General features: G+C 56.0%; 2 protein-coding genes across 10 annotated transcripts in view; one reads left to right on the top strand and one right to left on the bottom strand.

Moving 5' to 3' along the window:
- The first annotated feature begins 7092 nt into the window (after positions 1-7092).
- Positions 7093-13484, top strand: GALK1 (galactokinase 1). 2 transcript variants are annotated; one of them, XM_041725627.1, is made up of 8 exons: positions 7093-7347; positions 8206-8395; positions 8832-8951; positions 9141-9276; positions 9413-9594; positions 12788-12938; positions 13038-13200; positions 13289-13484. In XM_041725627.1, the coding sequence occupies exons 1-8, from the start codon at positions 7111-7113 to the stop codon at positions 13358-13360; spliced, it is 1251 nt and encodes a 416-aa protein (XP_041581561.1). In that variant the 5' UTR covers positions 7093-7110; the 3' UTR covers positions 13361-13484. The 2 variants fall into 2 exon arrangements, with proteins under 2 accessions (XP_041581561.1, XP_041581562.1); XM_041725628.1 differs by lacking the exon at positions 8832-8951.
- A 114-nt stretch (positions 13485-13598) lies between these two features.
- ITGB4 (integrin subunit beta 4) overlaps positions 13599-25115 on the bottom strand; it is a 30810-nt gene continuing 19293 nt past the window's right edge. For 3 of the 8 annotated variants that reach the window (XM_041725620.1, XM_041725619.1, XM_041725621.1), the window contains 15 exons: positions 22498-22702; positions 21591-21748; positions 21041-21221; positions 20759-20896; positions 18722-18904; positions 18500-18631; positions 17231-17437; positions 16430-16666; positions 16132-16290; positions 15659-15808; positions 14890-15078; positions 14641-14796; positions 14399-14560; positions 14199-14309; positions 13599-14071 (listed from right to left, as the gene is read on the bottom strand). In XM_041725620.1, coding sequence (XP_041581554.1) covers positions 13932-14071; positions 14199-14309; positions 14399-14560; positions 14641-14796; positions 14890-15078; positions 15659-15808; positions 16132-16290; positions 16430-16666; positions 17231-17437; positions 18500-18631; positions 18722-18904; positions 20759-20896; positions 21041-21221; positions 21591-21748; positions 22498-22702 — 2508 coding nt within the window. In that variant the 3' untranslated portion in view covers positions 13599-13931. The remainder of the gene's footprint in view (positions 14072-14198; positions 14310-14398; positions 14561-14640; positions 14797-14889; positions 15079-15658; positions 15809-16131; positions 16291-16429; positions 16667-17230; positions 17438-18499; positions 18632-18721; positions 18905-20758; positions 20897-21040; positions 21222-21590; positions 21749-22497; positions 22703-25115) is intronic. The other 5 variants (XM_041725625.1, XM_041725626.1, XM_041725624.1 and 2 more) reach the window with 4 other exon arrangements.

Genomic DNA, 25115 nt, shown 5'->3' with positions numbered 1-25115 from the left:
CCCAGGCTGCTAACCCAAATCCTACACCGGCCCCAGGGAGAAGGCTGAAAGTACCCTCTTGGGCCAGGTGGCTGGCCTTTTAGCTCCCTGACTCCTTTGTCAGCACGTGTGGGGAATGAGCAAGGCTGTTGGTCGAGGTGGGTACAGCTGGGACAGCTTTGAGTTTATACGTAGAGGGTTGTGCCGTGAGGCAGGGCCAGAGCCTGACGTCCCCTCCTGGAGGTGCCTGTTCGCAGGGGCTCTGCTAACTGCCCAGTAGCCCCTGGCAGTGAGGGGTCCCACCCACACACCACTGTTGTTCCAAGCAGACTCATGGGACTTCTCTGTGATGTGCCCCTGCCTGTTCTGGGGTCCTTACCTGAGCATCATGCCCAGCTTCTGCCAGGGGCCAGGATTGTCAGTCAGGCACACCTGGGAACAGCATTTCTTAGCCTTCTCCCCTGACCAGAGGACCCTCCTCACACACCATCACCCTTCCCCATGGAGGAAGCGAAGAGTTCTGCAGTCACCCCCTCTACCAAGGAGAGGGGGCTTTGGTAAGGCTGTGGTCCCTGGAGGGGTTGGTTATAAGGTCACACATGACTTGGAAAGGGTGCCAGGGTCTGGGTCTTCCCTCCAGCAGCTGCCAGCTCTTGTTCTGAAAGCTGCAGGTCTGGAATGCACACAGTAATGGAGGGTGGGCAGAAAAGGAGAAGCCCATCTCAGACCACCAATACTACCGACCAAAAGGGCTCCGGGAAGGCAGGCTGGTGGGCTTACGGGGATTTAGGTGGCCTTTTGCGGAGGGGTGTGTGAGGGACCATGCACTTCCCTGTGGAGGTGGTACCCGGGCTCCGTGAGCCCCCACTTCCCTCCTGCCTTCTCTGTTGGACATACTGGGCCTCGGGACCTTTCTTCTAAGCTCCTCACTGCTTGGTACTGAGCCAAGAGCATCAGCAGAGGGAAAGGAGGGAATTGGTTCCAAGGCCCAGGCACCATAGGCCTGAGGGTCTTGCTCCAGCCTGCAGCCCTCCCCCTCCCCAGCACCATACCTTTGGGCAGTCTCAGTCCTCATGCCCACCCACTACAGCCTGGAGGCCTGGACCAGCTGCAGTGACCAGTGTGAGGTGCAAGAAGACATGACTGTGGCCCTACACTGTCCCCTGCATCCTGTGAGTCTGATTTCTCCCTGGCCATTGGCATGGTGGTCATCAGCCTGACGGGCAGGAACTTTGGGGACATGGTGCAGGCACCAAATAAACACAATGCCTGAAGCTGGCCCCTCCAAGCAGGAGCATCCGAGGCCAGGGAGGGACAAGAAGCTCCTGGCACTCTGAAGCAAGGCCTGAGCCCTGCCTGCTTTTGGAGTCATGCCTGGCACACAGCAGAGGCTCCGGACTTGTCTGCTGAGCAACCTGGATGGCTCTGGCAGCCCCATAGCACAGCTGGCTGGATCTGCTCCTGGCATGGGTGGCAAAGAATCAGCCCAATACCCAAGAGCTTTGGTTACTGGCCTAGCTTCTGAATCAGGAGTGTTCCATGTAGAAACGGGCTGCTGTGGCTTCAGAGAGCAGCTGCTTGCCCCCTCTCACCCAATCCCTTATTTGAATCTGAGCTTTCTTACTTTTTTTTTTTTTGAATCTGAGCTTTCTGTCTTCACACCTTAGTATGCAGGAGCTGAAGCCGGTCAGGATGCTCCGGGGGACCAGGTGGTGGCTGAGAGGGCAGGCTCAGGGGCAGCGAGGCTCAGGTTTGAGGCCCAGCTGTCCCATTTGGATGAGTTCCTTTACCCATCTGTGCCTCCCTATCTGTAAAACGGGAATAAAAACAGTTACTACCTAATAGGCTTGCAAGGATTTAATGAAATAATCTGTGCAAAGCCTGGTGACTAAAAGTATTTGACAACGGAAGTAAAGGGCACTGGCCAATCAGAACACAGCCTGGGAATAAACAACCAGCACTGCAGTACAGGCGACTGCAAGCTCCATATCAGTATTATCCGTATTACAGAAGCTATTATCATGAATATTACAGAAGGGCCAAGGGGGTCCAAATCAGGAGATAGGTCAACCCTCTGGGAAGAACCAGAAAAGCATCTCCCAGAATGAGCGAGAGGATGGGCCATCTGCAGAAAGCAAACATTTTCGGAGAAGGTGTCTATAGATATTAGCATGGAAGATGTGCACCCAGGTCCCGTCGGGGAGCCAGGCTGTGATTGCAACAAGCAGTCAGAGCTACAGGGAGCCCAGAGACCTCAATTGCATGAAGAAAACCTGGGTCTAGCAGGGAGGATCCAAGGGCTAAGAACTGGACACAAGGATAGACAGACTCCAGTAGAGAAGAAGCACTTTTATTATTATTTTTTTTATATATTTTTATTTATTCATGAGAGACAGAGAAGGAGGCTCCATGCAGGGAGCCCGATGCCTGACTCGATTCCGGGACTCCAGGATCATTCCCTGGGCCAAAGGCAAGCACTCAACTGCTGAGCCAGCCAGGCGTCCCAAGAAGAGGAACTTCTAGAATGCCAGTCCTCAGTCAGGAGCCAGGCCTCACTATAACCCGCTTGTGCATCAGCAACCTCTCGGCCTGCCTCAGTCACTGGGCTTCTGGCCAGCATGGTGGAACTTCCATCACTGGATACTGTATCCCTGTGGTGGGTGACCCTGGGAATTCTATCATGATGCCTCAGTCCTGCGTGACGGTTGGCTCTGGCTGTGCTGATACTAGTGAGTTTTTCAGCCAGCAGAGAAGAGGACAGACCTTGGGATGCAGTGTCCGCATTAAGGTGTCATCTCTAAACCCCTGCCCCACCCACCCCAATCCCATCTTATCTGGCCAGGAAAATGGGAGGGAGGGTCAAAGGTCAGAGACAGACTTCCTGCTGGACAAATTTCATGTAACATGCTGCACGGGATTAAAAAACTGAGAGTAAACACATCTTCCAAATAAAATCAATGTTTCAGAGTTCATCAGTGAGCAAACAGGAGCAGGCCCCCTGGTGAAACCCGGTTCTCCAAGAACAACTAAAACAACACCAAGGACAAACATGGGGCAAATGGATGTGTTTTCAATCAAACTGAAACAATAGAAATAAAAGGAGTATAGGCTTTACAGGGATTAGGACTCCTCCTCTCTCTCTTTACTCAGAAAGCTCTTTCCTCCTCCAGCAGAGCACTTAGCCCCAGGGGGCCAGATTGTGTCTTCCTCTCGCCCAGCCCAGAGCATGAGAGCCTGGGGCTCTTATCCGGCCAATTGCACAGGAGAGTCCAGTGATGTCTGTTGAATTAATGGATGACTGATAGTAATAGCAGACATTTATTCTGTGTTTACGAAGTGCCAGCTGCTGGGCCAGGCCCTATATGAAGATGAGTTCGTTCAGTTCTTTTATAACAGGAATCACTAGCCCTATCTTACAGCTGAGAGGTCAGAAAGGTCCAATTATCTGCCTGAAATCACACAGATCTCAGATCACAGATAGTCAAAACAGAGATTTGGGCTCAGGACCGTTGGATGTCAGAGCTCAGGTAGATAGAGGATTCACAGAGAAGTGGTTGCTTCGTCCCACACTGCTCCAAGAGTGGTGCCCGTTGGAAGGCATGGTTTGTGAGTTTAATCCCATTTCAACCAGCCCCAGGAGCCACTCATTGTCTTGTTTTGTTTTGTCTGTGCCCAAAAATGCTTTACTGAGGAGTGCTCAAAAGTAGCAAGCCATCAGATGAAATTTGGAATTGTTGTATTTCCCAAAGTTTTTTTTTTTTTTTTTAAAGATTTATTTATTTTGGGGGGGAACCTGAGTGGCTCAGGTTTAAAATTTTTTTTAAAGATTTTATTTATTTGAGGGGGATCCTTGGGTGGCTCAGCAGTTTAGTGCCTGCCTTCGGCCCAGGGTGTGATCCTGGGGACCCAGGATCGAGTCCCACATCGGGCTCCCTGCATGGAGCCTGCTTCTCCCTCTGTCTGTGTCTCTGCCTCTCTCTCTGTGTGTTTCTCATGAATAAATAAATAAAATCTTAATATATATATGATTTTATTTATATATATAATTATATATATATATACATATACATATATAAGATTTTATTTATTTGAGAGAGAAAAAGAGTATAAGAGAGAGAGAGCATGAGCAGTGGGAAGGGGTAGAAGGAGAAGCAGACTTCCTGACGAGCAGGGAGTCAGATGTTCGGCTCCCTCCCTGGACCCTGGGATCATGACCTGTGCCAAAGGCAGACACACGGACTGAGCCAACCAGGCACCTCAAGATATATTTATTTTAGAGTGAGAGAGAGTACAAGTGTGCAAGTGGGAGAAGAGCAGAGGGAGAGGGAGAGAATCTCAAGCAGACTCCTCACTGAGCTCGGAGTTTGACACAGGGCTTGATCCTACAACCCTGAGATCATGACCTGAGCTGAAAGTAAAAGATGGATGCTTAACCCACAGAATCACACAGGTACCTCTCCCAAAGTTTTTAAAAACAGTTTTGAGATATATTACACATACCATACAACTCACCTATTTGAAGTATAACATTCAGTGGTTTTGGCATATTTACAGACATGTGCAACCATCACTATGGGCAATTTTTAGAGCACTTTCTTTGCCACAAAGAGAATTCAGTAGCCTTAGCTATCACTCTTTATCCCTTCCATTTCCCTCAGTTCAGCTCTAAGCAACCATTAATCTTTCTGTCTCTGAAGACTTGTCTACTTTGAACATTTTGTATAGATGGAATCATACAATTCATGGTCTTTTGTGACTAGCTTCCTTTATTTACCAAGTTTTCAAGGTTCAACTGTGTTGTATCATGAATCAGCCTTCACTCTTTTTATGCCTGAGTAAAAATCATTGTACATGCCACATTATCTTGATCCATTTAGCTTTTTTGGGTTATTACCACCTTTTTAAAAAAATTTACTTTCTTTAATAATCTCTATATCCAAACTGAGGCTGGAACTCACAACCACCAGCTGAGCCTGCCAGCCACGCGCCGCAGGTTATTACCACATTTTGGCTAATATGGATAGTGCTGCCATGAATATTAATGTACAAGTTTTGTGTAGACATATGTTTTCAATTCTCTTGCATATACACTTAGGAATGAAAATGCTGGGTCATGGAATCCCCAGGTGGCTCAGTGGTTTAGTGCCTGCCTTTGGCCCAGGGTGTGATCCTGGAGTCCCAGGGTCGAGTCCCACACTGGGGTCCCTGCATGGTGCCTGCTTCTCCCTCTGCCTGTGTCTCTCATGAGTGAATAAAAAAACCTTTAAAAAAAGGTCTTTCCAAGTCTCTTGCCCATTTTGTTATTTATTTTTTTTAAAGATTTTATTTATGGGATCCCTGGGTGGCTCAGCGGTTCAGCGCCTGCCTTTGGCCCAGGGCGCGATCCTGGAGTCCCGGGATCGAATCCCACATCGGGCTCCCGGTGCATGGAGCCTGCTTCTCCCTCTGCCTGTGTCTCTGCCTCTCTCTCTCTCTCTGTGACTATCATAAGTAAAAAATAAAAAAATTTAAAAAAATATATATATTAAAAAAAAAGATTTTATTTATCCATGAAAGAGAGAGAGAGAGAGAGAGGCAGAGACACAGGCAGAGGGAGAAGCAGGCTCCATGCAGGGAGCCCGACACGGGACTCGATCCCGGGACTCCAGGAACGCGCCCTGGGCCAAAGGCAGGCGCTGAACCGCTGAGCCACCCAGGGATCCCCAGTTATTTGTCTTTTTTGAGTTGTAAGAGTTCTTTATGTATTCTTGATACAAGGTCATTAAATATATGATTTGAAAATATTTTCTCCCCTTCTGTGGGTTGTCTTTTCACTTTCTTGATGGTGTCCTCTGAGGCCACAAAAGTAGTTTATTTTGATGAACTACAACTTATCCGTTTTCCTTTGTGTCTTGTGCTTTTGGTGTCATGTCTAAGGAGCCACTGCTGGGGCACCTAGGTGGCTCAGTTGCTTTGGGCTTGGGTTGTGATCCTGGGGTCCTGGGATCGAGCCCTGCATCGGGTTCCCTGCTCAGTGGGGAGCCTGCTTCTCTCTCTGCCTCTCTCCCTTGCCTATGCTCTCTAATAAATAAAATCTTTAAACAACGACGACAACAACAACAAAAAAAGCCACTGCCTCAGCCAGGTCCTGAAGATTTACCCCTATATTTATTTCTAGAAGTTTCCAGAGCTGCATTTTTAAAAACTGAAGTGTAAATAACATAGTGTTATGTGCTTCAACTATATGATTCAACAAGTCTATACATTACTGTGTCCTCATCACAATAAGAATATCAGAGCTGCATTTTGGGCCAACCCCTGAGCAGACCCCAAGCTCTATTTCTGGCTACACCTCTCTACAAAGCCTTCACCCTAGTCCCAAAGAGGCTGCTTACATTTCAGGATTTCTACTCCGGGGTTTTCATATAGGTGCCACTGTGGACAGGGGTCCAGGCAGGGGCTGGGGCCAGCTTAAAGGTTCAGGATGCAGGCTGGTGAAAGAGGACGTGGTGAGTGAGTGTCAGGCTCTGGCTCCAAGGCTCGGGAGGGACCAAGGAAGCACCTGCTGAGGCCAACAGTCCCACCTTAGGGGGATTGCTGCCATTGGTCCCCCCCCCCCCCAGGAAAGGCTGGGCCCAGTGCTGTCCAAGGCCCCCCTTTTTTCAGTCTTCCCTCGCTAACAGCTATGCCGGCGGGGCCAGTCGAGCTCAGGAGCCCGGAGAAAGCGACTCCCTGATCGCCACCAAACTTGGCTTTCTTTTATCTCCGTTTACATCGCTTGCTGGGCCGCCCTCTCAGAGCCCCGGGATCAGATCAGGGTCTGATGACCTCTCACGGAGGCGGGGCTCTAGGACCTAGGAGAGCCCTTTGGGAAACCCAGGTCCGCGCCGCTCCGACCGCGGGCGGGTGCAGGGCCGGCCCGGGCGGGCAGCACGGACCGGGGCGCCACCACGCAAGGCCAGCCCGGATGCTGCAGTCCCCCCGGTCCCCCTCGAGGGGGCACCCGCCGGTCTTGCCCGAAGTCCGCCGCCCGGGCGCGGCGGGGCGTGGGGGGTGCGGGGACGCGGCGGCGCGCGCCCGGCAGGTGGCTGGGCCGGGGGGCGGGGCGGGGCGGCGCGGCGGGGGCGGGGGCGGGGGGGGGCGCGCTCAGGAATGCGCCCCGCCCCCGCGCGGCCCCGCCCCGAGCATCCCGCGCCGACCGGGCCGCGCTGCAGGGCGAGCGTCATGGCCGCTTCGAGCCCGCCCCGGGCCGGGGAGCTGCTGGCCGAGGCCCGCAGAGCTTTCCGGGAGGAGTTCGGGGCCGAGCCCGAGCTGGCGGTGTCGGCGCCGGGCCGGGTCAACCTGATCGGGGAGCACACGGACTACAACCAGGGCCTGGTGCTGCCCATGGTGAGGGGCCGGGGGGCGCCCCGGGCAGGGCCGGGAGGGGCGCCGGGGGGGGGGCGCCTGGCCCCTGCGTGGATGTGGCGCGGCCGCCCCGGAGTCTGGGGGCGCCGGCGCGTGGGAGAGGCCCGGCCCGGGGTATTTCCCACGGTGGAAGGGAGGAAGCGGGGGACCCGCGAGCACGTAGCTCGGAGGGGGTGTGCCGACGCCTCTTGGCTCTGGCCTGCCCTCTGTGGACCGCCCATCCCCACCATCAGCTTGTGGGGCCCCGAGTAGCATGCGGAAGAGGGCACTTCGGGCTCTTGAGAAGCCCCAGCCGCAGGCTTTGGGGGAACTAGCCCTAGATCTGGCCCGGCCGGCTCCGCTTACAGAGGAGGAAACTGAGGCCCAGAGACGGCTAGTGATCTGCCCGAGGTCACAGAGCTAGTCGTGGTGGGGCTGCAATTAGAGTCAGGCCTCCCAGCTCTCAGCCTGCGGCTCTTTCCACTTGGTGCAGCCTGGCAAGTGAGTGGGTACCGTGCGCCGGAGACCCCCAAAATGGGAAGGCATCAGTTGGAGCTCTTCTGATTCTCGTTTCCTTTCGAGCTCTCCTCCTGGTTGCCTCACAGCTGGGGAGCCCATGTTCAGGGCAGAGTCCAGATCTATACTTCTGCAGCACTGGCCCTGCCCCTGAAGACCCAGGGGCAGGATCCAAGCCCTCAGGGCCAACTCAGCACTCAGGTTCTTCCCCAGGACACCCCCTGTTTCTTTGTTGTTGCGCCTCAAAAGGAATCTGAAACCTTTCATTCCTCAGAGCTTTAGAATGGCCCCATCCCTTGGTCGGTGGACAGAAGCTTTACATACTCCGTCTCTCCTGCCCACCAGGCGCTGGAGCTGGTGACCGTGCTGGTGGGCAGCCCCCGGGCAGATGGCCTTGTCTCCCTCCTCACCACCTCTGAGGATGCTGATGAACCCAGGCGGCTGCAGTTTCCACTGCCTACAGCCCAGCGATCACTGGAGCCTGGGACCCCCCGCTGGGCCAACTATGTCAAGGGAGTGATTCAGCACTACCCAGGTATGGGGCCTCGGCCTGGGTCAAGTTCACACTAGTGCTCTGAGGACCACCTCTCAGCTACAAAGCTCATTAGCTCAGCTAATCCACCACGGGGTAGCCTGCAGGGAAGAGTATCTCCGTAGTACAGATAATGAGACTGATATCCTGAGAGGTTCGAGAACTTGCCTTGAGCTGCTCATTATGATTGGAGGAGCCAGGATTCAAATCCTAGCCTGTTGGCCTCCAGCGCCGTAAACCAGAAGAAGAGTTAGGAAGACTGTGTCCCAGGAACCTCAGGTGGGAGGCTTAAGGGTAGTGGGACCAAGGTGGCCTCTGACAATTGAGATGCATCATGAAAGGAGCTACCAGGTAGTTGGCTCCCTTCATACCGAAACACATGCCCTTCGTGGGCCTGTCTGCCCATACGGCCCCTCTCACCACCACCCATTCTTTCCAGCTGCCCCCCTCCCTGGCTTCAGTGCAGTGGTGGTCAGCTCAGTGCCCCTGGGGGGTGGGCTGTCCAGCTCCGCATCCCTGGAAGTGGCCACGTACACCTTCCTGCAGCAGCTCTGCCCAGGTACTTCCTAGACCCCAGCCCCCAATCCAACTCTCCTTCCCTGAGGTTTCCTGGCGGTTGGAGCTTCGGGAGGAGGGTGGAAATCTATCTCCTTGGAGTGTTGTTGGAGCTGCTGCTGCCCCTCCCCGCCACCCCCCCCGCACGCCCTCCTGGGCTGTGCCAGCCTCCCCACCTTACCCTGTGTCACAGACTCAGGGTCAGTAGCTGCCCGGGCTCAGGTGTGCCAGCAGGCCGAGCACAGCTTCGCAGGGGTGCCCTGTGGCATCATGGACCAGCTCATCGCACTGCTCGGGCAGGAAGGCCACGCGCTGCTCATTGACTGCAGGTCAGGGGCTCCCCTCGCCCCCTCCCACCTCATCATCAGGAGTTTCTGGGTGGAGCATGCCCACTGCCCGGTGTGGCAAGCGGACACTTGTCTCACGTCAAGGGCTTGTCACCTCCCCACTCCAACTCTGTGCCAGGTCCCTGGAGACAAGCCTGGTGCCACTGTCAGAGCCTAAGTTGGCTGTGCTCATCACCAACTCCAATGTGCGCCACTCCCTGGGCTCCAGTGAGTACCCTCTGCGGCGGCGCCAGTGTGAAGAAGTAGCCCGGGCATTGGGCAAGGAAAGCCTTCGGGAGGTGCAGCTGGAGGAGCTGGAGGGTGAGAGCTGGCTGGGTATTCTGGGGGGTTGCCGGGTCCTGCGTGTGGCCTTGACCTTGCTGTGTCCTCCCTCATCTCCAGGGGCCTCTGCTATACTCTGCGCACTACCCCCAACACTGCAGACTGAAGGCTCCAACCTCAGCAGGGCTGCTTGAAATCTTAATAGTGTTTTTCTTTTTTCTTTTTCTTTTTCTTTTTTTTTTAAAAGTAGGCTCCACACCCAGCGTGGGGTCTGGTGCGGGCCTTGAACTCAAAACCCCGAGGTCAAGACCTGAGCTGAAATCAAGAGTCAGATGCTTAACTAACTGAGCTGCCTAGGCGCCCCTTAATCTTATTCTTTTCTACTAAGATTACGGTGCCACTATGGGAGGTAGAGAAAAATACAGAGGAATAAAATGAGCTATAAGACCAGCACCCAGAGATAGCTGCTGCTCACATTTTAGCATATTTTCCTCCAGTGTTTTTGTACATCTGTATTTTCAAAGTTTAGTAGATGTAGTATTGTCACTTGTTTCTCTTTTTCTCTCCTTAAAGATTTTATTTATTTATTCATGAGAGACACAGGCAGAGACATAGGCAGGGGGAGAAGCAGGCTTCATGCAGGGAGCCCGACGTGGGACTCGATCCCAAGACCCCGGGATCATGACCTGAGCCAAAAGCAGACGCTCAACTGCTGAGCTACCCAGGCTGCCTTTTTAAGATTTTAAAAAGGGAGAGGGAGAAGCAGACTTCTGGCTGAGCAAGGAGCCCTACATGGGGCTCCATCCCAGGACCCTGAGATCATGATCTGAGCCTAAGGCAGACACTCAACTGTCTGAGCCGCCCAGGCGCCCCTCTCTTGTTATTTTCTTAGGATTAGATTTTGAGGAGCAGGATTGCAGAGCAAAAGATACATGTATTTGAAAAGTTGATACATGTGGCCAAGAAGATAGTATATTTAGTAGTTTGAAGGTCAGATCAATATCGCTTCATTCTCCCTTACTCTGTGGAGAGGATACTATTTTGATTTATTCATTTTTATTTATTATTTTTTTTAATTTTTTATTTTTTAAAATTTTTATTTATTTACTTATGATAGTCACAGAGAGAGAGAGAGAGAGAGAGAGGCAGAGACATAGGCAGAGGGAGAAGCAGGCTCCATGCACCGGGAGCCTGATGTGGGATTCGATCCTGGGTCCCCAGGATCGCGCCCTGGGCCAAAGGCAGGCGCCAAACCGCTGCGCCACCCAGGGATCCCCTGATTTATTCATTTTTAAAAGATTATTTATTTATTTATTCATGAGACACACACGGGGAGAGGCAGAGACATAAGCAGAGAGGCAGAGACATAAGCAGAGGGAGAGGCAGGTTCCCTGTGGGGAGCTGATGTGGGACTCGACCCCAGGAGCCCACGATCATGACCTGAGCCAAAGGCAGACGCTCAACCAACTGACCCACCCAGGGGCCCGCTCTTCTCTCTGTTTTAGATGAGGGATCCATAGTAAGTGGCGGTTCTGAAACTCGAACCAGCCAGGTTGGCCCCCTAGCCTGTACTCTCAGCCTCGGGGACGGGCTGCTGGCATAGGGAGTTGTGCCCTCCCTGGCAGTGTGCAAGTGCCCATTGCAGGGACACCGGCCAGCTCTGTAGGACTGTCTGGTCCCTCTCGTTGGTGAACTGTCAGGTTCAGACCTGTCCTACCTGCTCTTTGCAGGTGACCTTGGCAGAGGTTTTCACGCTGGAACACTGTGGCTCTCCCTCCTCTCCACTGCACCCCTTTCCCACCATTCCTTGGGGGTCTCCCCTACCTGCAGACCAGTGCCGCCCTCTGCCTTCTTCAGCGTGTCCTGTGCCAGAAGCCCTACTTTGCCTCCTCCCTGTCCTCTGCCTGGCTCTTCCCCTTCTGCTTGGAAACATGGACAGTTCTCTTCCCTTCTAAAATTGAGTCTCTTTTCCTCTACCAATTTTGGAAGAAGACATAATGCTTAATGGCCCCCATTTTGTCATCTATGTTCATTTCTCAATATTCTCAGTTGGCCCACCCCCTTCCCCAGCCACCAGACACAGCAGCCTCTCCCAGGGTCCCCCCCACACACACACCCCCAACACACCAACAGCTTGCACTCCCTCCCCATGAGCGGCTACCGGCCCTGCTTGCTCACACCTCTGGTTCTCTGCGTGTGCCTGCCCCAGGCTTCGTCCTCAGCGCACAGCACTGGCCACCACTGCTCTACCTAGGACTCAGATTGGAGCCTGCAGCCCCTTGCTCTCCCAGCTGGGGCCTACCCTCATTTCTGCCTGCAGTCCTGGAGCCTCCACCTGATTCCCAGCAGAACTCCTCTTCCCGCCTCCCCTGGAGGCTTCCCCTGCTGACTTCCCCTTGCCTGTTATTTCTTCTTACCTTTGTCACTCGGGTTTGAGACCTCCATCACCCCGTGTCCTCACTGTTGCCCCTCCCACTTTGATCTCTGATCTCTGACCCCTCCATCCCTTCCTCCCTGACATCAGGCCCCTCATATTTTGAGCGCATAACAGCTGCTGCCTGGTGCCCACTTCTCCCAGCTCCGGCTCTCCACCCAGGGCAGTCGATTTTATCCACTGGAGCTCAGCTCCAGCCTGTCCCCACTCCCAAACCTCTGTGGCACCCAGAATGAAGTAGCAGAGCCCCCTGGCACGCAGGGTGTCATCATCCACTCAACTTGCTCTCCCCACCTTAGCGTTAGCCAGCGGGACAGCCTGCTCCTGGCGTGCCCTATGCCCTGTGCCTCTTGACCTTTGCCTGGGCTGTCCCCCAATTCTAGAACCCCAGCCCCTGGAAGCTGCACTGATGCCCGGTGTAAACAGCGGTGGGAGGACGTCTCCCTCTTGTTCTGCCATGGGCTCTTGAAGGCAGCACGTATCTCCCTCACCTTGGAAACAACAAGAATCTGGAGCTTACCCTGCTGCTGATGGGGTGCCTGCTGTGCACCAGGCACCCTGCCGGGATGGGAGCTCCCCCCATGTGTTCTCTCACTCCATGCTTACCGCACTTGAAGTGACACGGGTGCCCCACTTTATATTCGAGGAGGGGAGGCCTTGAACCTTAGTCACCAACACAAGGTTCTATTTGCAGCTTTGTCACAATCAGGATCCCACTGCCTTGCTGCCCCCATCCCCACGTCTGCAGGGGCTCAGAGGTGGTGGGTGGCGGGTCTGCTGACCCATTTCCTTCCCCAGCGGGCAGAGAGCTGGTGAGCAAGGAAGGCTTCCGGCGGGCACGGCACGTGGTAGGTGAGATCCGGCGCACGGCCCAGGCGGCAGCTGCCCTGTGCCGCGGAGACTACAGAGCCTTCGGTCGCCTCATGGTAGAGAGTCACCACTCGCTCAGGTGAGGACGCCTGGGTGCCTGTGGAGCCTGGGCGCAGGTGGAGCCCAGGGCAGGGTGGGGCCTGTCCTAGGCCCACCCTCTCCTGTGTCCTCTCTGCAGGGATGACTACGAGGTGAGCTGTCCCGAGCTGGACCAGCTCGTGGAGGCTGCGCTTTCAGCACCTGGGGTTTACGGCAGCCGCATGACTGGTGGTGGCTTTGGTGGCTGCACTGTGACCCTGCTGGAAGCCTCCTTCACTTCCCAGGTCATGCAGCACATACAGGTGGGTGGGTGGGTGCCCAGGGGCAGGAGGGATGGAGACGGGTTCCCAGGGCCCTGCCATGCTTAGACCCCACCTGCCTCTCCCATAGGAGCAGTACAGTGGTACCGCCACCTTCTACCTCTCTCAGGCAGCTGATGGTGCCAAGGTGCTGCACTGGTGAGGCACTCCCCCAGGATGGCACCCGCTGGGCAGGGGGCCTGCCAGGCAGCAAGTCACGAAGCTCTGGGCCTCTGGCATCTGCCCTCACATCTGGGTGCTCAATAAACTTGTGCCTCCCACCATGATACCCGCCTGCCTCTAGAGGTGGGTGTGTGCTTGGGTATCAGAGAAGTGTGTCAGGACCGCTGCCCTGCTCTGCGCAGGCACTCCCTGGAGGAACAGACAGGGCAGAGCCAAGCCGTAGCAAAATCTTTTATTAAGTGCCAAACAAAGCTGGGCCCTTGTCACACTGGTGCCCACTCCTTGGTTACTCACAAATGGGCTGGGGCCTGGGGTAGGGGAGTTGCAGCCAGAAGTGCCTTCTGGGACCTCTGCTTCTTTCATGCCCCCCCAGAGGACACCTTCCCTCTGCTCTGTAGCCAGAGGTGCTGGTCCTGTGATCCGATTGTGGGTGCACTGGGCTGCGGGGGGAGGGGGATCCAAGGATGGAGTAGCTGAGGCAGAGCCAGGGAGAGGAAGCAGGGTGGGGACCCAGGTTCCAGCACACTGTTGGGTAAGGGTGGCGGTGGGGATCAGGTCTGGAAGAACTGCTGGTCCACCTGGGTACTGAGGGTGCCACTGGTGGTTAGTGTCCGGCTCACAAACTCCTGAGTCACGTGGCGGGTGAGGGAGCCACTTGCTTCCAGGCGCTGGGACCCCAGGGTCAGTCCATCTATAGCAGAAGAAACACTGAAGGACTCTGCTTAGGCCCCTGCTTCCCGAGCCTTGTGAGCTCTTCGTCATCACCCCCCTCCCCCTTCCCCCCGCAGGAGAGCCAGATCCCTTGCCCAGCAGCTCACCCAGTAGGAAGGGTTCAGTTGTACTGGTGTGGGTGGTGGTGATGCTGCTGTACTCGCCTGGCAGTGGGTGCTGGACGAGTCCAAGGTGGCTGCCCAGTTGTGGGAAAGGGCCTGGTGTGGATAGAGAGGCCAGTCAGGGTTGGTACCGAGTGATGCGGCCGGAGAAGGGGCAGGAGTCAGGAAGGGGCGAGGCAGCGTACCTCCATCCTGGGACTCAATGGTGATGATGCCCTCACGCTCTGGCCCACAGCCCTCGGTGGTCCTGGCCTGTACCTTGAATTTGTAGGGCACGTTCTCACAGAGGCCTGGCACGGTCAGCCGGCTCTCGGGGCTGTCCCCATCCACCAGGAACGTGGCTGGTTCTGGATAGGGAAGATGCCTTTAGTGTCTGTGGCTCCCTTCTACCTCTCCCCTGGCCACCCCTGACCTGGGGGCAGGGTACCTCCTCCATGGGCCATCTCACAGGTCACCACGTAGCCAAGGATGTTCCCTTCAGGCCTGCGTGGCCGCTCCCAGCTCAACTGCAGGGAGTCTGGGCTCAGGGCAGTAAACACCAGTGGGCCTGGGGCACTGGGTGTGCTCAAAGTGAAGGGGGAGCCTGCAGGCAGCAGAGCAAGAGTGTCGGTGTGTGGGAGAGTAGGAGACATCACGGAGGGGGGGGGGGCAGCCATGGGATGGGGACGCAGCTCACCTGGCAGGGGGCAGAGCGGACTCTGGGGGTGCACCTGGGACTCAATGGTGATGACGCCCTCGCGTTCTGGGCCCCAGCCTTCCTGGCTCTGGGCCCGTACGCGGAACAGGTAGGAATGGTTGGGCAGAAGGTCTTCCACCACCACTGAAGTCTGGCTGGGGTTAGGGATGTTGAGCCGATACAGCTCCCCTGGGGATGGAGGTGGGGGGAGACAATGGAGCAGTGTGATTCCCACCCCTGTCCTGATCCCACCCCTTCCCTAGGCTGCCACCAAGACCTGGTTGTCACTCACCAGGATTAGCTGTGGTTTGGGAACAGGTGGGATCAGCCTGGTATGCTATGGTGGTTGTTTAGGATGTACACTACGAGGATAAGTGGAGCCTAAAATCCCACCTACGTTCTGGCTATTTATGGGCCCAAGTCAAGCTGCTGTGAGTTTGTCTTCCCAGGGAAGCAGCACTTCCCAGCTCCCACAAAGGTATCTCCCAGGCCAGCAGAGGCCCTGGGTCCCTGAGCCAGGGAAGCCTCGTTAGGCAAAATGTAGTAGAGAGAGTGACCAGGAGAGAGGCCCAGGGGGCTGGATGAGGACTCAGGAGAGCGGAGGTAGTGAGGAGCATGGGAGTGAGACCCTCAGAAGGTCTGGTGGGGATCGTCCTGTTCAAGGGGCTTGGGTGGATTCCTATCCGGCTGGATGCTCCCATGAGTCCCAACACAGGGCCGAGCCTTGCAAGGCGTCGCCCCACAGCCGCCAGCAGCAGCTGAGCCTCACCGCCGTTCAGCAGCTGGTACTCCACGCTGTAGCCCTGCAGCACCTGCTCACACTGTGGCTCCTGCCAGCTCACTTTCAGAGATGTGGGTCCCAGTGCTGAGAACACCAGGCGGGTGGGTGTGTTGGGCAAACTCGGGGCCAAGCGGGAGTCTGAAGACAGGAGGCTGTGGTCAGTTTGTGTCCAGGGTCTCTGGGCAGGGGTGCTGCCTCTATCCCCTGACCTCCTGCGGCTGTCTGGCAGCTCGCTCCCCCTGCAACACCCTGTCCAGGTCCCCCACACAGCCTGCTGCCTCTCCTCCCCCAGCCCAGCACCGCCCCCCCCAAGGGACAGTGGCCATATTAGGCGTCAGCAGTGATGGGGATGGAATGAGGGGTAAGGTGCTGGGTTCGGGCAGTGACTGCAATGAGCAGATGGGTGACAGATGGAGCAGGACAGCTGTGGAGACACAACAGCATGGCCACCCCTGTACTACCTGGGCCCCGAAAGGGCGCTGCTGGCTGCCCAGCCAGGATTATAGTGTCTCGTGAGTTCCCAGAGGGAGGGAACCCCTTCATCTGGGCCCGACTCAGGGGCCCCAGGGCCCAGGACAGCGGAAGCCTGCTCCTCCCTTCTTCCCAGATGGGAGGGAGGCCTATGGCAGGACAAAACAGGAGTGAGAGGGCAGGAAGTGTGTGTGTGCTGGAGGATGGGCAGCGGGGCCAGTACCCTGAGCCTCCCGGGGCTGGAAGAGAGGAAGCGTCGGGGAGGCAGGGCTGGTTGCAGACACTCACTGTGGGAGGAGAGGGAGGTGAGGGTGGAGTAGTCTCTGGGCAGCGTGGCAGAGTGGGAGTGTTCTGTGCGGGTCAGCGAGTGGTAGTCCCGCGTGAGGGTGGAGGATGTACTCAGCACCCGGTGGGACACGTGTGGGCTCAGGTGGGTCCCATAGGCAGTGTTGGCCACCGTCATCCTGTGCAGGGAGTTGGCGCTGCCCGGGAAGGCAAAGTCCATCCGTCCGTTCACCAGATGCTCTGCAGGAGGAGAGCAGCATCACTGGCACAGACCTGTACCGGACCCAGAGCCCTATGGGGCAGGCTGTGGCCCTGGGAATTTCTAGGATTACCTATTTTCTGCGGGGTGGCCTTGGCACAAAGAAAACCAGCCTCCCTTGGCCCACTAGGGACAGAGGCTCAATGTTTCTGGCCGAGCCCGAGGGGCCACACAGGCTCCTGCCGCCTGTGTCCCTTGGCCCTCAGGATGCCAGCGCAGTTGGTCTGAGCACCTCTGACGCCTACTGCCCTCGCGGTTAGCCCTGTCTTGGGCGGGGGGGGGAGCCCAAATGCCTGCCCTCGTGTCCCTTCAGGCCTCTGAGGGGTCTCCTTGGGTACGAGGGCCTGCCCCTGGGCTCAACAGATTTCCGACGTTGTGCGTTTTGAGGACAGCCCGACTGCCTGCCCTGGGGGTCCGCCTGCGCGGTGGCACCTCCCCAGGCTCAGCCGGGGCCTTGATGGGCAGCCTGGCCACCCGGGCGGACCCAGGCAGCAAGCGAGCAGCCCGCGGGGTGCGGGGTCGGGGCGCGCGGGCAGGCCCGTCACCTCCGGGGGGCCCGGGGGTGGCGCCGCCACCCTCCCCGCCCGCGCCCGCGTCCGCGCTGTGGTCCGGGGGGCCGCGGGGCGCCTCGCCGTCGGAGGAGCGCCCGCTGCTGGCCGACAGGCGCGGGATGAGCTCCGGGGGCAGCCGCCACGTGATGCGCCGCAGGTCCAGCTCCTCCCCCAGCAGGGGCTCGAACTTCCAGCCGCCGCCTTGGGAACAACGAAGGGCCGCGTTGGCACCGCCGGCGGGCGCGGGCGGCGGCGGGGCGGGGGCCAGCGAGCGAGCCGCTCCTCGGGCTCTCCGGGATCCTAGTGCGCGGGGCCGCGTGGTCGCGGGGCAGGCGACAGGCGGGACCCTCGGCCCGCGGCCCGCGAGGTGGAGGAGGGGCCCCTCCGTGTGAGCCGGGGCAGCCCGGGCTGCAGCTGCTGAGGATCGGCCCCCAGGGGTGGCCCTGGCTCTGTCACCAGCTGTGAGGTCTCCTGCCTGGAGCCTCCGTTTCCTATCTGTGTACTGGAGAGAGTGCGCTCTGCCCTGCCTGCCTCCTCGGGATAGTTCCAGAAGCCACAGGTAGTGTTAGCAGCTGAGTTTGGGCACCTGATCCTTACCTCCTCCTGTTCTTTCTCTCAGACCGACAAACCCCCCCAGGACCCTTGGACTTGGGTTCCTTAAGCCCAAGCCCTCTCAAGGCATGGACGGAAGAAAGAAATCCTGGAGGATGCTGACTCCTGGCATTCTATGATCCGTATCTTGTTTTACATATAGATCAGAAAACTGAGGCACAGAGAGGGTGAGCAGTTCGTGTGGCGGCCCGCAGTGGAGCCAGAGCTAAAACTGATACCAGGGAGTCCAGTCGAGGGCCCTTTATCCCACACTGTGGGGAATCAGGAGGGAGGAGCAGGACGCGGGACAGGCCAGGTGGCGGCTCTGGGCTCCTGGGCCATGCTTGCCTCCTCCCACATAGCCTTGTTCCTGGGAGGTGGCCTGACTGTCCTGGCTCCGTGACACAGCCTTCCAGGCGCGAGGCTGTATTTCCATATGGTCCCGTGTACACCACCCTGTGTGCACCTACTCCCAAGCCAAGTGTTTGCCTGCGCTTCTACACAGGCGTGCACACAACTGCATGTGGGCCACGTTGGCTTTGTCCCCTCGGTACCCAATGCCAATAAGGTGCTGCCAGATGGTAGGCTTTGGCCGCTTTGCTTTCTCTGGACCCCAGTGACAGCCCTGCCTCCTACCTGGGGCTTCCTCTCAGGGATCCCAGACCCACTCACCAGTGTCATCGGAGACGCTAGGCCTCTGGCTGCCAGTAGGGGAGCGTAGAACGTCATCACTGTACATGAGGAAGCTCTCATAGTCTTCCCCACACTGGGCGTCCACAATGGGGATGTCCGGGATAATGGGGACTGTGGAGTGGGAAGGAGTGAGCCAGGGGCCCAGACTCGGCCTCCTGTCCTCCCCTATCCCCCCTGCCCCCGACCCCCCGCCCCACTCACTGGACATGGGCCTCTTGGGCTGGGTGGCCAGGTTGATGATGGCCTCCCGCTCGGGCCCCCAGCCTGCCCCATTGCGCGCCTTCACCGTGTAGCGGTATGGCTGGGACTCCCGCAGGTTCTCAATGAGCAGCATCCGCTTCTTGGGACTGTCCACTAACACCTTCTTCATGGGCCCGATGGGTCCTGAGGCAGGGAGAGCACCTCAGATGGGTCATTCGAGGTTCCTGCCTGGCCCAGCCCCACCTCTGATGTGGCAGCCTGGTGCTCAGCCCTTTACTTCCCAGACAGAGCACAGGAACAAGGCAGGGGGCAAGCAGCTATGGAATTCCCAGGGCATGCCAAGCCCCTGAGAACCTGGGCAAGGCATTCAAAGAAGTGTCACCAACTCTCCGAAGGGCTCATCCTTAACTGGCAGAGCCAGGACAGGGCTCGAGGTGGCCCCGCTGTCACCTCTATTGATTGGTACATGGTCTTGCATCCAGGGTGCCTGCACACAAGGTGTGCGCTCTAGTGGTGAGGCTGCCTGTGCTTCATTGTCCACAACCAAACCCCAAGTGCTGAAAGCAGAGCCATCCCAGCGCCCAGCACAGCTGCCATGGGGTCATAGGAGCGAGGCCTGGAGCAGAGGGTGAGCTCAGGAAAGCTGTATTTCGTGAGAGCTAAGGGAGTTGGGGAGGAGTGAAGGGTGTGCAGGAAGGCCCAGCAGTGTCAGGTCAGCAGAGGGCAGAAGCCAAGCAACTCTTCTGCGCTCACGTCTAGAAGGGCAGACACACAGCCCTGGGAGAAAGGAGAAAGTGGCTCCTGTTAAGAGCAAGTTATGGTGTCTAGGCCCAGATACAATGGGAAGGCTGCCATGTTGGAAGCCTTCTGGAAACCAGAGAAGGCACAAAAGACTGGAGGCCACAGAAGGTCCCAGTCTCCAAAGAGGTCCCAGGGAGGGTTCTGGAAGATGATACCTAATAACACCCATGCTTAAAAAGAATGGACTTATGGAGGCCCATCAACCTGGGGGAGGTTTCTAGCTGCCAAGATGGGCGCTGATTCTCGGCTCACCCCCCACATCTCGTTACCTAGTGAGAGAGGGGGAGGGGGCACCCACCAAAGTGCTGATGCCCTCATCCAGAAAGGCCATCCAGCACATAGCTGAGACCTCAGCAGCCTGAAGCCGTGCCTAAGATGATTGAGGATGAATTTTCGATAGGATACATATCACTCCTGGGATTAAAGGCAGGGTCAGAGGACACTTCCTAATAGTGGTCATGGGTGAACCAGGTGTTATAAACCCAGAATGTGCCAGAGGGGTGATGCGGCTGCCGAGGTTGTATGTGGTCTGCTTGTCTGGTAAAGAGCAATGAGCCCGAAGTCTAGAATAATCTTGCTGTCCTTTGCCCTGTTGGGCCACCCCGGGAGTGCTAAGCCTGACCCATGTTAAGGTCCAGAGGTCGTATGAGGTGGTGAGCTCCCCATCCCTGGGACTGACCAAGAAGTGAGGGCACGAGGAGGAGGCCCCTGCACCAGGTGAGATATGGAACTCATTTCCCTCACTTTCTCATCTTGGCAATTGGCAAAGCTGCCCACTGTTCCCTCCCTTCCAAGACTGGGAAGAAACAGTGCTTCCAGGCACTCTGGCCTCGTGGCTACCAGACAAAATGTTACAGGAGCCGTACTAAAAAAAATTATTTATCTGAAATTCAGGATATCCCCAATTTGCTAAATCTGGTAAATCTACTTTGGCCCTAAGGGAACCATGTAGAAATGAGTCACCCTGGTTGGCTGTATGGGAAGGCACTCCTGAACTTGTGAGCTCACCGCACATCCAACTCACGCCTCCCATTCCCCTCCCTGCCCTGTGAGTTTCTGGGCTTGGTCTTGGGATGAGGTTAGCCCAAACCTGACCACAAATTTCATGATGCCTCAGGGAACTGGACATCTGTGGTTCATCCACCGACCTGGGTGGCATGACCTCCCTCCTGCTCTTTGCCCCCTCCCCTTCCTGCTGTCCCCAGGGGTTAGGGGGTGGGGTGTCCAGGTCCTTACGGTTGTCCTCGTTGACCAAGCCGTAGCAGACCTCATAGGCCGTGATCTCGCCGTTGGTCTCAGCCGGCTCACCCCAGCTCAGCTGGGTCACCGTAGAGGAGACAACATTGAAGGCCAGCCGCCCTGGCTCGCTGGGCACTGGGGGAGGAAGGGGGCCATACAAGAAGAAAACTGTCAGCAGCTGCAGGGGGAGGGCGGGGTTCTGGGAGGTGGGGCAGGGGGCAGATTGGGCAGGCTGGCATCAGGGTAGCTCGGGGACAGACAGAGGTAGTGAAGCCTCACCTTCCTGCTGCGTGCGGCAGGACACCAAGGAGCTGTACGGGCCCTCGCCCTGGGCCCCATAGGCGCACACCTTCATCTCATAGTCGCAATATGGGTACAGGTTGGTGAGCTCCACTGAGGGCACTTTGCTGTCAAGCAGGTGGGCTTCGGACTCAGAGTCACCCTGGATCCAGTACTTCACCTGCCCCCGGGGGAGGAACTGGTCAGTGGGGAGCGGCAAGTGCCAGAGCTTCTCTTATTGTCCCCTCTGCACAGATGGAACACCGAGGGGTTGGGGACCTGCCAGGTTCACACAGTAGGCCTGGGGCAGAACTGGGATGTCTCCTGGATGAGTGGAGGGGGCCACATTCCAGGAAGGAGGGCAAATGTCTGAAAACTTCAGGGATGGGTCCTCCCTCTTCCCCAGGCAGATAGGGGAGCCCCTGTTCACCTATGCTTGGCCCCCTAGGGTGGAGCATACCCTCTCCGCCCCCTCAGGGTCTCAGGTGGCCCATGTCCCCAGTGGGTACCAGGCCTCCCCATCCACCTCCCTCGTTGCCTCCCACCTTACCCTGTACCCTGCTGGCTTGCCAGGAGGGGGCAGCCAGTTGAAGTGGATTTTCCGGGACCCGGCAGCCTTGGCATTAGGGTTCTGGGGGGCACCCAGTTCACCATGGTGGGATGGGAAGGATGACAGCATCTGGCTTGTGAAGTTCCTGTCCAGTTCATCTGTAGTGGACCAAGGCCAAGTGGAGCAACCAGCTCAGCCACCTGCGCCCCTTTGACTGAGGCAAGAGTCCACCCTCACCACCAGGGGGCTCCGGAGATTCAGTTAAACCCTCGGGGCCAACCAGTTCCCCACCAGCACTCCACTGACAGCTGCCCACCCATTCTGGAGGAATGAGGAGGAGGGAATTGGTCTGGCCTTCTTTCTCCCTTGGCAGCCAAGGGAATGTTCCAGGTGTTCGAACATTTGTTCGTATGCACCCCCTCCTCCCCCCTGAGAATCCTCCCTCCTCTCCTATCTTCTCAGCAAACCTCTGGCGGGGGGTGCTCACAGACACCGCCATACTGGAGGCTAAGGACCCATAAAAACTGGTTGCACTCTTTAGGAAACACCTGCATTTTAGCTGGAACTGAGGCTCAAGTCAAAGGGCTAAGGCCTAGCAGTGGGGTTCATGGTGCTGCCAGCAGGCTGGGTAGCCATGACGTGACTCCACCCTCTCAGGTTGAGAGCACAGTTGCCAGATAAAATGCAGGACCTGTAGTTCAGCCAGAATTTAAGATAAATAACAATAGGACAAGTATATTCCAACTGTTGCATGGGACAGACTTATATACAACTGTTCCTTGACTATCTGAAGTCCAGATTTCACTGGGCAACCTGTATTTTTTCTTGCCAAGACTGGCAGCCTCAGTGGAGAGGCCCCCAGTCCCCCGCTCTGTACCTGCTCAAGCACACCCCAGGCTCTGCGCACCTCGTTCCCCAATGATGACGGTGGCTAAGTGGGGCTGGCCCAGGCGGGCTCCAAACTTGGGGTTGCTGAGTTGAATGTGGAAGCGGCGGGTCTGGCCGCCCCGCAAGAGGGCATCCATCTCCTGCAGCTCCAGGAGCTTCACCTGCAGCTCCTTCCAGGTCTCCCCAGGTTGGAACAGTAGGTCACCCTCTGCGGGGATGTAGTCCTGGGAGTGGGAAGGGGTCAGGGTCAGGCCAGACCAGGGGACTGAATCACGCCAAGCGCCCCACCCCAACCTCATATTACGGCAGAGACCATCCCACGTGGACACGAAATGGCTCGTGTTTCTATAGCACCACCTGTGCACCAAGCACTTTACAAATATTAGCTCATTTGACCCTCACAGCAATGTGAGGCGCAGCTATTACTGTCTCCATTTTACAGATGAGGAACCGAGGCACACAGAGGTAGAGAAACTTACCCAAGTTCACCGGGTAGTTGTGATAGAGCTGAGATTTGAACCAAGGCTCAGAGATGGGGATGTACAGCAGACAGAGAGAGCCCTACACAGGTGGGCTCCACCCAGGAAGTTCCTCCCTCCTGCATCGTGGCTCTGAAGTCTGGGATCCCACCAGGCCCCAGGCCCTGCTTCCTGGGTAGGGGGCCTCCTATCAGTGCCAACCTGCTTGCTTGCTTGCTTTTTTTTTTTTTTTAAAGATTTTATTTATTTACTTGAGAGAGAGAGAGAATCCAAGCAGGGTAGGGTAGGGAGAAGGCAGAGGGAGAGGGAGGAGCAGGCTCCCCGCTGAGCAGGGAGCCAGCCGTGGCCTTGATCCCAGGACCCCGGGATCATGACCTGAGCCAAAGGCAAATGCTTAACCTGAGCCACCCAGGCGCCCCTCCAGCTTTCTTCTTTCAATGCCCCAGAGCTCTCCTGAGAGGTCAGGATGGTAGATACGTGTTGGGGTCCACCCTGCAACTGAGAGGGGCGGGGCGGCCCGCTTCTGCTCACAAGAGACCACTAGGGGGCGCTGCAAGCCAACATTTTAAGTCCAGGCCCAGCAGGGGGCAAATTCAAGTATAACCCAGAAACACTGCAAGCCTAAGAAAAGCAGGAGTTACCTGTTAGACCACTGACCTGGGGGGAACATTTCCAAACGTCAAAGGCACAAAACTCAACGCTGGGGGAACTGTACTAGATCAAAGGAGGCTTCAGAACCACAACAAAATGCAAGGCCAGATCCTTGACTGGTTTCTGGACTGAGGCCAAAAAAAACAAAACAAAAACCTATAGATGTGAACAAGGGGAAGTCTGAGTGTGGACCAATTATTAGGTAATACTACACTGTGAGGTTTCTTAAAGTCCGTAATGATACAGTTGTGTAGAAGAGCCTCGTTCTCAGCAGGTGCTGGCAGAAACTTTAGAGTCAATGTGATGTCTACGACTTACTTGGAATAGTTCGGCAAACAAAATGAAATGGAACACAACTCTCTCCCTGTCTCTCTACAGTTACAGATAAGAGATACACAACCACACATACATCTGTATCTATGTACGTGCATCTATTCCTGTATCTGAACTGGAGAGAGAAAATAAATATTAACTGGTGACTCCATGAAAAGCATAAATGGGTGCTAATGTTATGAGTCTTTTCATTTTTCTGTAGGTTTGAAGTTTTTCAAAATAAAAAGTTGAGAAATAATGTTCTTAAAAACATGTGAATACCAAAATATCTTTTATAAAAGCACAGAAGGGGATGCCTGGGTGGCTCAGCAGTTTAGCGCCTGCCTTTGGCCCGGGTTGTGATCCTGGAGTCCCAGGATCGAGTCCCACATCGGGGTCCCTGCATGGAGCCTGCTTTTCCCTCTGCCTGTGTCTCTGCCTCTCTCTCTTTCTGTGTCTCTCATGAATAAATAAATAAAATCTTAAAAAATAAATAAAATAAAATAAAATAAAATAAAATAAAATAAAATAAAAATAAAAGCACAGGATTGCCAGAGTCCAGAATCTCTTATGGAGATTCTCTTTAATATGGTGGATTTAAGGAAATTTATGGACCTGCAAATTCTTCTTTGGAACTTTTATTGGGAGCACTGAAGCAGTAATGAGAACTGTTCCTTCCAATAAAAGGAAGTGTGGCCAGGCTGCGGGAGCCCACTGAGCGCAAGCTCGCCTGCATTTGCCAAACAGGCCTGTGGGCCCAGTGAGACTAGATTCTATTACTCTGAGTGAATTGCTGATATGAATATTTTTAGTTTGTAAATGTTGATAATAAATGCCGAAAAACAACCAAACCTGAAAGCCAAGTCAAGCACATCCAACAGCTGGATTTGGCTTTTCGCTAAGACTGGGGCCAGTGATGGAAGGGATGGGGGCCCATGTGCACGGGACTCCCTGCCTTCAAGGGCTGCTCCTGCAGCTTGACCCTGGGAGGGCCTGCCAGGCAAACCATGACAGTCCTTGAGGGGTCTGTCCAAAGCCCCAGGATGGCTGGGGGATTACTGGATGGCTCAGTAAGTTAAGCATCTAACTCTTGATTTCAGCTCAGGTCATGATCTCAGGGTCCTGGGATCCAGCCCCACATCGGGCTCCATGCTCAACAGAATCTGATTGTCCCTCTCCCTCTGCTCATCCCCTG

The sequence above is a fragment of the Vulpes lagopus genome, chromosome 12 (genome assembly GCF_018345385.1).
Source record: "Vulpes lagopus strain Blue_001 chromosome 12, ASM1834538v1, whole genome shotgun sequence".
NCBI classification, from domain to species: domain Eukaryota; kingdom Metazoa; phylum Chordata; class Mammalia; order Carnivora; family Canidae; genus Vulpes; species Vulpes lagopus.
Note: the sequence above shows the minus strand (reverse complement) of the source record. Positions and strands in the feature narration are given on the sequence as shown.

What these genes read in the sequence shown, in the direction of transcription:
- GALK1 (XM_041725627.1), top strand. Translation starts at nt 7,111, where the DNA reads ATGCGCCCCGCCCCCGCGCGGCCCCGCCCCGAGCATCCCGCGCCGACC. An exon ending in AGGGCCTGGTGCTGCCCATG is followed by an intron (nt 7,348 to 8,205) that starts GTGAGGGGCCGG and finishes CCTGCCCACCAG; the next exon opens with GCGCTGGAGCTGGTGACCGT. An exon ending in GCGCTGCTCATTGACTGCAG is followed by an intron (nt 9,277 to 9,412) that starts GTCAGGGGCTCC and finishes ACTCTGTGCCAG; the next exon opens with GTCCCTGGAGACAAGCCTGG.